Source organism: Epinephelus lanceolatus, chromosome 22 (genome assembly GCF_041903045.1).
Source record: "Epinephelus lanceolatus isolate andai-2023 chromosome 22, ASM4190304v1, whole genome shotgun sequence".
NCBI classification, from domain to species: domain Eukaryota; kingdom Metazoa; phylum Chordata; class Actinopteri; order Perciformes; family Serranidae; genus Epinephelus; species Epinephelus lanceolatus.
Window position 1 is genome coordinate 20,936,671 of NC_135755.1, and position 12,737 is coordinate 20,949,407.

The window sequence follows — 12,737 nt, forward strand, 5'->3', positions numbered from 1 at the left end:
CTGAGGGAAGAAATTCACATCGGCCGCGTTCGGCAAACATCGGAAGAAGGGCGGGATTTGTTGAAATTATTCTAAGAAGGTTCATTTCTTCACAGCCATTGGTTAGCTCTTTTCTACTCCTCAATATTCATGAGAAAACGGACGAATCGAGAGGATTTTAATTGAATATTCATATTTTACATGCAAAATATACAACGCACCGCCTACTCTGTTTTAATAAAGCCAATCGGAATGAGTTAAGATTAAATCAACGCCCGCTTTTAGTTCCGATTCGCTAGAAAAAACAAACGTGCTCTCTGATTGGCTGTACGTGAAACCAAATTAATTATTCATATAACTGTCTTGAATGGCCAATGAGCGTTTTACTACAGAGATCCATGTCCCACCTTCCGAAGAGCCAGTCCCTGCCTTTTTGGGTGTGCAACCCCGTAATATGCACTCAGTCTATATAAACAAGCGTTGAACAGCTTCATGCTCAGAAGCGCTTAGAGCGCTCCACAGTGTAGATCAAAAAAGGGAAGGGAGCAGTCGGTAGCCATCTTACTTAGGACCAAAACACAAATAACTCGACTATAAAGGCAACCGACAGCAGAGGTCCCTGGGATATCGCCTTCGGAGACTTTCCGGTCACCGTTGGCGGCCTGACCAGAGTCGTGGTGACAATTTAAAGGCTGTTCCTGCTCACAAAGCGGCGTGCCGAGGAAGGACGCGTCTCTTTGAATAGACAGGATGCACGGACCGCCCTCCGGCGACAGCGCATGCCCATTGCGCACGATCAAGAGAGTTCAATTCGGCATCATCAGTCCAGATGAGCTTGTAGGTTTTCTTTTTGGGGGAGTGGGGGTATTTTATTAATTCTCGGACTGATCACACATCACTCTTGTAGTTTCTTGACTAATCTTGTAGTTTAACAAATGTGGCAAAGACATGGTTCTGTTTACAACGGAAAATGCTGGCTGTTAGCCTAGCCTAGCTAACTAGCTGTGTCAGGCTGGTGGAGCTTGTGCTAACTAGCATGTTGCAGGAAGTTTGAAAAACTTTAAGCACAACATTTTAGAGAAATGATCCTTGCTATCACATGAATTAAACCCCCTTTTTATTCATGTAATGTATCTTATAGACCCATCAGTGAGTAGAAATGTTGGTTACTTGGTAGCTATTCGTTGTACACACAGCTCGTTTGTTTTTACTACTGGTCGCATTGTACGCATTGGTCTGTTTTTTCTCACACAATAAATTAATAAAAGGGTACTTACACAAAGTCCGATATGCATGTTTTCTTTAACTCAGGGTTGGGGGTTAAGTGGTTGTATGGATTCATGAATTTTAGTTTCATATTAGAGGTAAAGTTGATGTTTACAGATTTTTTAGCCCATTTCAGCTCTCTCTAGACAAATTTAAATTTGTATAATTTTCAAATCTGTTTGATCTAAACTTTTAACACTGACAAGTAGATGATGGTTTGTAGAAATTTTGATCTGTCACTTTTTCAGATGAATGCTTGTCAAAAATAAATATGACATTAGGTGTTTATATTCTAGCACCGATAGTAGATGATCGACTTACTATTTCAACATCAAATTAAGTACATGCTGTCTTTCTCCCCAGAAACGGATGTCTGTTACGGAAGGGGGTATCAAATACCCCGAAACAACAGAAGGAGGACGTCCTAAACTTGGTGGCCTTATGGACCCGAGACAAGGGGTCATAGAGCGGACGGGAAGATGTCAGACATGTGCAGGTATGTCATGTTAGCATTTGATGCTGAAATATATTATTGATCAGTTGAGCGTTGTCTGTATCTGATGTCATTACTTATTAATAATATAAACCTGGTTTTTGTTTCCTCAGGCAACATGACAGAATGCCCCGGCCACTTTGGGCACATAGAACTGGCAAAGCCAGTTTTCCATGTCGGCTTCGTAACAAAGATAATGAAGGTTCTTCGATGTGTCTGCTTCTTTTGCTCCAAGCTGTTAGTGGATTCGGTATGTCCATTCAGCATATTACCATACGTAATGATAATAATCCATTGATATTTTATTATGAAATTATTATATTCTGTTATTTGATGTTTAATATGCTCCCATCGCTGTTATCTCCAGAACAATCCAAAGATCAAAGACATCCTGATAAAATCTAAAGGGCAGCCGAGGAAACGTTTGACACATGTGTACGAGCTGTGCAAAGGAAAAAATATCTGTGAAGGAGGAGAGGAGATGGACAACAAATTCGGAATGGAACAGCAGGAGACTGAGGAGGACATTACCAAGGAGAAGGTATTTGGGAGGAGTTTCTGTCATAGTTAATAGGCATTTTGACTCTTAAAATTCACAGCACTGCTCAACTTATTTTCTCTCTCACGCACTTTCCTTCACTCCCCATAATGTGATTTAACACAGGGCCACGGTGGCTGCGGGCGCTACCAGCCACGCATCAGACGCTCCGGCTTGGAGCTGTACGCCGAGTGGAAGCACGTCAATGAGGATTCGCAGGAGAAGAAAATCCTGCTGAGTCCCGAGCGTGTGCACGAGATCTTCAAGCGCATCTCGGACGAAGAGGACATCATCTTGGGCATGGACCCCAAGTTTGCACGACCAGAGTGGATGATTGTAACTGTGTTGCCTGTGCCTCCGCTGGCTGTCAGGCCTGCTGTGGTCATGCAGGGCTCTGCCCGTAACCAGGTAAAGCAATATGACCCCAGACTAAATTTTTTTTGTTATGGTGTAAAACTGCATGTTTTTAAGCTGTGTAAAAATGAAATTCCAATAACAACAAATTAACAATTAACTTCTGTGTTAAAGGATGACTTGACCCACAAGCTGGCTGACATTGTTAAAATCAACAACCAGCTGAGAAGAAACGAGCAGAGTGGTGCGGCAGCTCACGTCATAGCTGAGGATGTCAAACTGCTCCAGTTTCATGTCGCCACCATGGTGGACAATGAATTGCCGGGCCTGCCAAGGGTAAGAATGCTCCTCCCTGATGCCTTGAATAGGGTTAGATTTGTGCCAAGTACAACAATCAATGGAGCATAGTCGAAATAACACTAATGTGAGCCCAGCCTCTGTTGCTTTCACAGTCAGTATTTTTGGGTGTTAAAGTTACAATGAATTTTCCCTTCCACAGGCGATGCAAAAGTCTGGCCGCCCTCTCAAATCCATAAAACAGCGTCTAAAGGGAAAGGAGGGGCGAGTGAGAGGTAACCTCATGGGCAAGCGTGTGGACTTCTCTGCCCGAACTGTCATCACCCCAGACCCCAACCTGCAGATCGACCAAGTTGGCGTGCCACGATCCATCGCAGCCAATATGACCTTCCCAGAAATTGTCACACCATTTAATATTGACAGGTACTGCCAAGCAGTTAGCTGATTAAACATTATCCAATGCATAAAAACCTGTGTTTCAAAACAATGTCTATGAAATGTGTCCGCTAATTCATTCCGATGACTGTCTCAGATTACAAGAGCTGGTGCGAAGAGGCAACAGCCAGTACCCAGGAGCCAAATACATCATCCGTGACAATGGAGACAGAATTGACCTGCGATTCCACCCAAAACCAAGTGACCTTCACCTGCAGATTGGCTACAAGGCAAGATTTAAATACCTATAAGAAGCTTCAAAGCTACACCTACAACTATGGTTTGTCAGATGATCTAAAATATATTTTTATACTGACTAAACTAACATTTCTCACTGTTTAGGTGGAAAGACACATGTGTGACGGCGACATCGTCATCTTCAACCGACAGCCCACACTACATAAAATGTCCATGATGGGGCACAGGGTCAGGATTCTGCCCTGGTCTACATTTCGACTCAATCTCAGGTACCAAATGAAGACCACAAGTCGCTGGCTTACATTAATTGTACATAATTATGTTTTTGGACTGTATCTACACTAACTTTGGTATGCTCTAAAATGCCATGCTCTCGTCTCCCTCTAGTGTCACCACCCCATACAACGCTGACTTTGACGGGGATGAGATGAACCTTCACTTGCCTCAGTCCCTCGAGACGAGGGCAGAGATTCAGGAGCTGGCCATGGTGCCGCGTATGATCGTCACACCCCAGTCCAACAGGCCCGTAATGGGTATCGTGCAGGACACCCTCACAGCTGTCCGCAAATTCACCAAAAGAGACGTCTTCTTAGAGAGGGTGAGAAGATTGGCACGGGGTCACCAGCTGCTGATTTTTCTGGGCTGAAAGGGTTGTTAACACTGTCTTTCTCCACCACAGGGTGAAGTGATGAACCTTCTCATGTTCCTCTCCACCTGGGATGGTAAAGTGCCTCAGCCGGCCATCCTCAAGCCCCGTCCTCTGTGGACCGGCAAGCAGATCTTCAGCCTAATCATTCCTGGACACATTAACGTGATCCGCACACACAGCACCCATCCCGACGATGAAGACAGCGGCCCGTACAAGCACATCTCCCCTGGGGACACCAAGGTACAAGATCCCTGATTAATCATGTATAGATTTATGAATGGAAATCAATTAAAGTGCAAGTGAATTCACGTTGAACTCACTCACACAGGTCATTGTGGAGAACGGTGAGCTGATCATGGGCATCCTGTGTAAGAAATCACTGGGAACCTCAGCCGGCTCCCTCGTCCACATCTCATACCTGGAGATGGGCCACGACATCACTAGACTCTTCTACTCCAACATTCAGACAGTGGTCAACAACTGGCTGCTCATCGAGGGTAAGTGTACAGTTTGGTATTTTTTTAAATTGATAGTGTTTTGGCAACCAACACTTTATGGTCTTTGTCACTGATTTGTCTCAATATTTTTCTTCTTCAGGTCATTCCATTGGTATTGGTGACTCCATTGCTGATGCCAAGACCTACCTTGACATCCAGAACACCATCAAGAAAGCCAAACAGGATGTGATAGAAGTAAGCACAAAGTGTTTGTAGAGTCTCCAACATCTCAAATGTGGTTGTTTCAACAAAGTTCTACCTGCTTTTCAGCAGGAATTACACATAGAAAAGTGCTATATTACCATTTCCTTTTGTCTGCCAGGTCATCGAGAAAGCTCACAACAATGAGCTGGAGCCAACACCTGGTAACACACTGAGGCAGACCTTTGAGAACCAGGTGAATCGTATCCTCAACGACGCTCGTGACAAAACAGGATCCTCAGCCCAGAAGTCTCTGTCTGAGTACAACAACTTCAAGTCCATGGTGGTGGCTGGCTCTAAGGGCTCAAAGATTAACATCTCACAGGTAAAAGAAACCTTCTAAGATCATCTTTATCTCAAATTAGACAAATGAAAGCTTTGATTCACATCTCTCTACCTCTTACCTCCTTGTTCAGGTTATTGCCGTGGTGGGGCAGCAGAACGTGGAGGGTAAACGAATCCCCTTCGGCTTCAAACACCGCACGCTGCCTCACTTCATTAAGGATGACTACGGTCCCGAGAGTAGAGGCTTTGTGGAGAACTCCTACCTGGCTGGCTTGACTCCAACTGAGTTCTTCTTCCACGCCATGGGAGGCAGAGAGGGTCTGATCGACACAGCTGTCAAGACTGCTGAGACTGGTAAGTCCGAGCAGCTGGATGGGAGGAATGTGCGGGAAGAAATGAGTCAGGATGGGTTTCAAAAATAAACAAGAGTAACTATTTTTTAGTAATTATTAGTACTAACCCCAGGCATCTAAATGGACAGTCCATCAACAAAGAAGCCTTTATAGTTTCTAACGTGGTAAGTCTACCTCACCAGGTTACATCCAGCGTCGTCTGATCAAGTCTATGGAGTCGGTGATGGTGAAGTACGACGGCACGGTACGAAACTCCATCAACCAGGTGGTTCAGCTGCGTTACGGTGAGGACGGCCTGGCAGGAGAGAACGTCGAGTTCCAGAATGTGGCAACACTCAAACCCTCACACAAGGCCTTTGAAAAGAAGTAAGTCACACACACCAATATAGAATTAGAGTAGTATAAGCCATATTTTCATAAATCTTATGTCAGTCGCTTTTTCAGTACCTCACATGGATTTGTGATTAGTGGAAGGGAGTTTCAGTCCCAAACTTGCTATAACTTTACCCACTTATGTGCGTGGTATTGTCTGCGGCTTAACTCTTTGTCATTTTCTGTCTAGGTTCAAGTTTGATTGCACCAATGAGCGAGCTCTGAGGAGGATGCTGCAGGAAGACGTAGTCAAAGACGTGCTGACCAATGCTCACGTTCAGAGTTCCTTGGAGAGGGAGTTTGACAAGATGAAGGAGGACAGGGAGGTCTTACGAGCCATTTTCCCCACCGGGGACAGTAAGGTGTGTGTGCTCACATTCTTAGACGTACCTCAGCTCTTTCAACAGTCTCTTGGTCTGCCACGTGCAATCAAAACTACACATATAATCTAATGTTTCTCCTCGCCTGCAGGTGGTGCTGCCGTGCAACCTGGCCAGAATGATCTGGAACGCTCAGAAGATCTTCCGCATCAACACTCGAACCCCGACAGACCTCAATCCTCTCAGGGTGGTCGAGGGTGAGCTGAAAAATAGCACAATAACTGAAGATTAACAAATCAACACTCACTGTTTACTCGTCCTCTGTTAATTAGCTGCTACTCAGACAGTGTCTTCATGATATATTTAGCCACAGGACTTTGTGAACCATGTGAAAGAGGCACTGGCTGTACAGTTAGATATAGGAGATCATGGCCTGACCTTGGGTGCCCCTTAAAGCCATGTAAAGCTACTTGGTGAATCAACAGTTGAAGTCCTCGTCTCTCTGCTCGATAGAGAAAACTATATCTTACAGCATTGAGTATCTAGGATTCAAATGTTCTATGAAATATAGCTCATTATAAAACTGCAGCAAAAGGTCTAATAAAAGTCAATACTTTAAGAGGCATTGTAGCATTAATCCTTGTGTTTGCATCCCCAGGTGTTCACGAGTTGAGTAAGAAGCTGGTGATTGTAAACGGTGACGACCCGCTCAGCAGACAGGCCCAACAGAACGCCACTCTGCTGTTCAACATCCACCTGCGCTCCACCCTCTGCTCCAAACGCATGACCGAGGAGTTCCGCCTTTCCACAGAGGCCTTCGACTGGCTGCTGGGAGAGATCGAGACCAAATTCAACCAGTCCATTGTACGTTTAGCACATTGTTGTATCCTGATATGTCAGACAACTACACTGTTTTTTTGCCTTTTTCATTTAATCTCATGTTTTTCTCCATTTCCAGGCCCACCCAGGTGAAATGGTTGGCGCTCTGGCCGCTCAGTCGCTGGGAGAGCCGGCCACCCAGATGACACTGAACACTTTCCACTACGCCGGTGTGTCGGCCAAGAACGTAACACTTGGTGTGCCTCGTCTAAAGGAGTTGATCAACATCTCCAAGAGGCCCAAAACACCCTCGCTGACGGTTTTCCTGCTGGGTCAGGCAGCCCGTGACGCTGAGAGGGCCAAGGACATTCTGTGTCGACTGGAGCACACCACACTGCGAAAGGTTAGAGAAAGACAGTGAATGGTTTTTGATTCACCAACCCTTCAAACTTTGCAATTCCATATCTGATAATGTCATATCAACAAAAGAATTTCATCTTACTTTGACACAGTGAGTAAACATTTGCCTTTTTACTTAGGTGACAGCCAATACCGCCATCTACTACGACCCCAACCCCCAGAACACAGTGGTGGCCGAGGACCAGGAGTGGGTGAACGTCTATTATGAGATGCCCGACTTCGACGTGACTCGCATTTCGCCGTGGCTGCTGCGTATCGAGCTCGACCGCAAGCACATGACTGATCGCAAGCTGACTATGGAGCAGATTGCAGAGAAGATCAACGCAGGTAGGACATGAACACATACTGTTATTCAGTGTTTTAACACAAACAAGGTGGTTCTTCGTAATGACACTCATGTTTTTCTGCAAGGTTTCGGAGATGATCTGAACTGTATCTTCAATGACGACAACGCTGAGAAGCTCGTTCTGCGAATCAGAATCATGAACAGCGATGAGAACAAGTTCCAAGAGGTAAGCATTGATATTCACTAAAGATAAGTGCACTGTAGTCAGCTTCAGTATCAGTCATAATACCTGTGTTTTCTGTGTCTAGGATGAGGAGGTTGTGGACAAAATGGACGACGATGTGTTCTTGAGGTGCATCGAGTCCAACATGCTGACAGACATGACCCTACAAGGCATTGAGCAGATCAGCAAGGTAACAGAGTTCACACACACACACACACACTAATAATAGTATTCACCTACAGAGGGTTTCCATTACAGGATGATTGCAGATCCCACACACACTTGTCATTAGTAACAATAGGAAATACCTGCCTGTGGCTGCAAGTTAAAGGTCACACTCTGCTCCTCCAGGTGTACATGCACTTGCCTCAGACTGACAATAAGAAGAAGATCATCATCACGGAGGATGGCGAGTTCAAGGCCCTGCAGGAGTGGATCCTTGAGACAGACGGCGTCAGCCTCATGAGGGTCCTCAGCGAGAAGGACGTAGATCCCGTCAGGACCACGTCCAACGACATTGTGGAGATCTTCACGGTAAGAAGGCGTAAAAATACCTTTGTTTTCAAAGTGTAATAACAGCAGAATTTTACAGATATTTATCTGCTCTCTCTTGTGTAGGTCTTGGGAATTGAGGCAGTGAGAAAGGCTCTGGAGAGGGAGTTGTACCACGTCATCTCCTTTGACGGTTCCTACGTCAACTACCGTCACTTGGCTCTGCTCTGTGACACCATGACCTGCCGCGGTCACTTGATGGCCATCACACGTCACGGCATCAACCGTCAAGACACGGGACCACTCATGAAGTGTTCCTTTGAGGAGACGGTAAGAGGACCATCAAAGACTCTACTAAACTGCTGCTGATTAGAAAAAGGATCGTCTTAATAACCTCTCTTTCTTGCATCTCCTCCTCCAGGTGGATGTGTTGATGGAGGCGTCGTCCCACGGTGAGAGTGACCCCATGAAGGGAGTATCTGAGAACATCATGCTTGGCCAGCTCGCTCCGGCTGGTACAGGATGCTTCGACCTGCTGTTGGATGCCGAGAAGTGTAAATACGGCATGGAGATCCCGACAAACATACCTGGCATCAGCGTGGCTGGACGTAAGTCAAAAGACGTTAGATTTAATGGAGAAATGTTTCTATTGCTGATATTGTATAAGAGCTACGATGTTTATGTTCCGTATGTGTCCTATTTGCAGCCACTGGAATGTTCTTTGGTACGGTGCCGAGTCCCATGAGTGGTATGTCACCTGCCATGACCCCCTGGAACACGGGAGCAACACCGGCCTACGGTGCCTGGTCCCCTAGTGTCGGTAAGTGTTTCCTCAAGTTGAGTTGGCTCTTTTCCTGTTTCCTTTGTGTTTCCGTTACTGAGCTTTGCCCTTGATTATTTTTCCTCCAGGAAGCGGCATGACCCCCGGAGCAGCAGGTTTCTCTCCCAGTGCGGCGTCAGATGCGAGTGGCTTCTCTCCGGGCTACTCCCCGGCCTGGTCGCCCACTCCTGGGTCTCCAGGATCTCCAGGACCTGCCAGCCCGTACATTCCATCTCCAGGTTAGACACTGAGGGGGGGAAAGCACACGTGGCTTATTAATGAAACAATTTTCACAACATACAGTGTGTAGATGCGTATGTAAGAAAGACAGGGAATCTCCCTCTGCGTCCTTTTCCCCGTAAAGAACACCCCTTAAAGTTTTTCTGTTTTTCTCCATAGGTGGAGCCATGTCACCCAACTACTCACCCACCTCCCCGGCCTACGAGCCTCGCTCCCCTGGAGGCTACACCCCACAGAGCCCCGGCTACTCCCCAACATCACCCTCCTACTCCCCGACTTCTCCCTCCTACTCCCCAACCAGCCCCAACTACAGCCCAACATCTCCTTCCTACTCACCCACCTCGCCCAGTTACTCCCCAACCTCTCCGTCCTACTCTCCCACGTCTCCATCTTACTCCCCAACGTCTCCCTCCTACTCCCCCACATCCCCGTCCTACTCCCCCACATCCCCCTCCTACTCTCCCACCTCGCCAAGCTACAGCCCGACGTCGCCGAGCTACAGCCCGACGTCACCCAGCTACTCGCCCACCTCTCCTTCATACTCCCCCACCTCCCCGTCTTATTCTCCAACCTCTCCATCTTACTCCCCCACCTCCCCATCCTACTCACCCACCTCTCCTTCCTACTCGCCCACCAGCCCGAGCTACAGCCCCACATCACCGAACTACACGCCCACCTCCCCCAGCTACTCCCCCACCTCTCCCTCCTACTCCCCTACATCGCCCTCTTACTCCCCGACCTCCCCCAACTACACCCCGACCAGCCCCAACTACTCCCCCACCTCTCCCTCGTACTCTCCCACCTCTCCATCCTACTCGCCCTCCAGTCCGCGCTACACCCCGCAGTCGCCCACCTACACACCTAGCTCCCCCTCATACAGTCCCAGCTCTCCCTCCTACTCCCCCACCTCCCCCAAATACACCCCAACTTCACCCTCATACAGCCCCAGCTCCCCGGAGTACACCCCCACCTCTCCCAAGTATTCCCCCACCTCGCCAAAGTACTCCCCGACGTCGCCGAAGTACTCCCCGACCTCTCCCACTTACTCCCCAACGACTCCAAAATACAGCCCCACCTCTCCCACCTATTCCCCCACCTCCCCCACTTACACCCCCACCAGCCCCAAATACTCCCCTACCTCTCCTACTTACTCCCCAACTTCACCCAAGTACTCCCCCACATCTCCTACGTACTCGCCAACTAGCCCCAAAGGCTCCACGTACAGCCCCACCTCCCCCGGATACAGCCCCACCTCACCCACCTACAGCCCGGCCATCAGCCCCGACGACAGCGACGAGGAGAACAACTGATGAGCCGTGGAGGAGAAGGGGAGGCAGCTGAAGAAGCCCCGTCACCTCACGGGTGGACACTTGAAGAAACCCCGTCACCTCACGGGTGAACAACTGAAGGACAGCACCTTTTTAACCAGCTGGAGGTGGCTGCGCTTCTAGCCACAGGGGTCCCAACCGCGATTCTTTCTCCTTTGGGACCTCTGTCTCGCTCCAGCCTTGACCACCTGAGCTCCCCGCCCTCTCTACCACAAGAAATCATTAAAACTACTATGTGAAAGACTTGACTGCTCTGCCTGAAGGAGAACAAAAAGGCTGCCTTTTGAAATAGTTTTTTTAATTTTCAAAACGGGGTGTTGGAGCAAAACCGCAAATCCCATGAGGGAATGAAAAGGAGAGGAAGATGTGGTGAACACATGACGAGGGAGAAAACGTCCCTTTTTAACTTTACAGTGTACTGCATCCAGTCTCTCTCTCATTCCCTAAATGTTATAGTCGTGGGATGCGTACATATTGCCAAAAGCCTTTTGAGAAGTGGATTGTATTCATCACTAAACGCATAAGCTCTAAAGAAAATTGAGGAGGTAAAGTTTGTTTACTGCATATTTCACCAAGGTGTATCTTGTTAGACATTTTGCTGCTTTTGTAAAAGTCCAGTCGCTGCCAGTTTTGGTGGATCAAAGGTGTTCGATATACATATATATACATATATATATATATATATATATATATATATATATATATATATATATATATATATATATATATATATATATATATATATATATATATATATATATATATAAAAAATGGTTGGGTCACATCGTCCAAAGATGACAGTCGGATGGTCCGTGGGAATACAGACATGATGGGAGAGAGAAACTGGCTTGCAGGGAAAAAAAAAAATTTCACTCTTGAACATCATTAACCACAGGTGTATGTACCCATCGCCCTCCCCTCTTCCTCCTTCACACCCCAAAGACAAAACCTGAAAGATGTCATGAAAACACCCACCAGCATCCTCTTGTCCTCTACCATTTTGGAGACTTGTGCATCAAAAGCAAAAAAACAACAACACAAGAACATTTTCCAGATTCTTCCCTTGACACTGGGAATTTAAAGATTTATATGGGGGAAAAAAATAATAGAATTATTATTCTGTCTTTAATTTTTGATTCTAGAAGGAAATGGGGCACACTTGGACGAGGGACACTAGTTTGGCGTTGCTGCTTTTGTCATTGTTTGCATGAGTAGCACATGTTAATACATTTTAATCGAGCTTTAGGTTTAAAATTTGTTCAATTCCCTCTCGCTAATCTTTGTCCCATTTCTGATAGCTGACGTGTACACAGGTTTATTTAGACTATTCAATTTATTTAAGAAAGAAAGTTAACTACTATTCTGTGTGAATATGAATAGAGGAAAATTAAGATTTTTAAAAAAAAAAATTCTTTTTTTGGCTTTTCTCTCGTTTGCTTCTGGTGACTTTGTAAACCTGTTTGCAGGAGGCTCATGTTCATGTACTGTGGATGAAGGGGCAGGGGACGGAGGGGAGTGGTTTTTTTAGTTTCGCCCCTTGTTCCGCCCCCGAGTTTTTTGCCACGACAGCGACTTAGTCTTTCCACTAACATGCTGCACTCCACCAGTTCATGATAATGCTTCAGTTAAAGGTAGAGGGGCACAAAGATCAGTGCTTCACTTCTCGGGACGCCTAGTCTTTAAAACGGCGTGGAACATTTTATGTTAAGCAGAGACTGTCAAGAGAAAGCAGCACTTTTGGCCTCTCTGTTAAGAAAAACTTACCCACTACATTAGTGTGAACTTTCTTTTTGAATATGGGTGCTTACTTACATGAGTCGATCTAGTTTGACTGTTAGGGAACCGTCTGTACGCCCGATAATAATGATGATG

General features: G+C 46.5%; 1 protein-coding gene across 1 annotated transcript; it reads left to right on the top strand.

Annotated features, from left to right (window-relative positions):
- Window positions 1-584: 584 nt before the first annotated feature.
- polr2a (RNA polymerase II subunit A) lies at window positions 585-10,980 on the top strand. The gene is made up of 29 exons (XM_033609821.2): window positions 585-816; window positions 1,609-1,741; window positions 1,852-1,988; window positions 2,106-2,279; window positions 2,403-2,684; window positions 2,805-2,966; window positions 3,130-3,350; window positions 3,460-3,592; window positions 3,705-3,829; window positions 3,948-4,158; window positions 4,240-4,449; window positions 4,538-4,706; window positions 4,807-4,901; window positions 5,029-5,232; window positions 5,324-5,546; window positions 5,728-5,911; window positions 6,108-6,279; window positions 6,389-6,494; window positions 6,896-7,101; window positions 7,196-7,459; window positions 7,596-7,803; window positions 7,888-7,988; window positions 8,071-8,175; window positions 8,337-8,519; window positions 8,604-8,807; window positions 8,899-9,085; window positions 9,184-9,297; window positions 9,387-9,536; window positions 9,697-10,980. The coding sequence occupies exons 1-29, from the start codon at window positions 730-732 to the stop codon at window positions 10,845-10,847; spliced, it is 5,901 nt and encodes a 1,966-aa protein (XP_033465712.2). The 5' UTR covers window positions 585-729; the 3' UTR covers window positions 10,848-10,980.
- The last annotated feature ends 1,757 nt before the right edge of the window (window positions 10,981-12,737 follow it).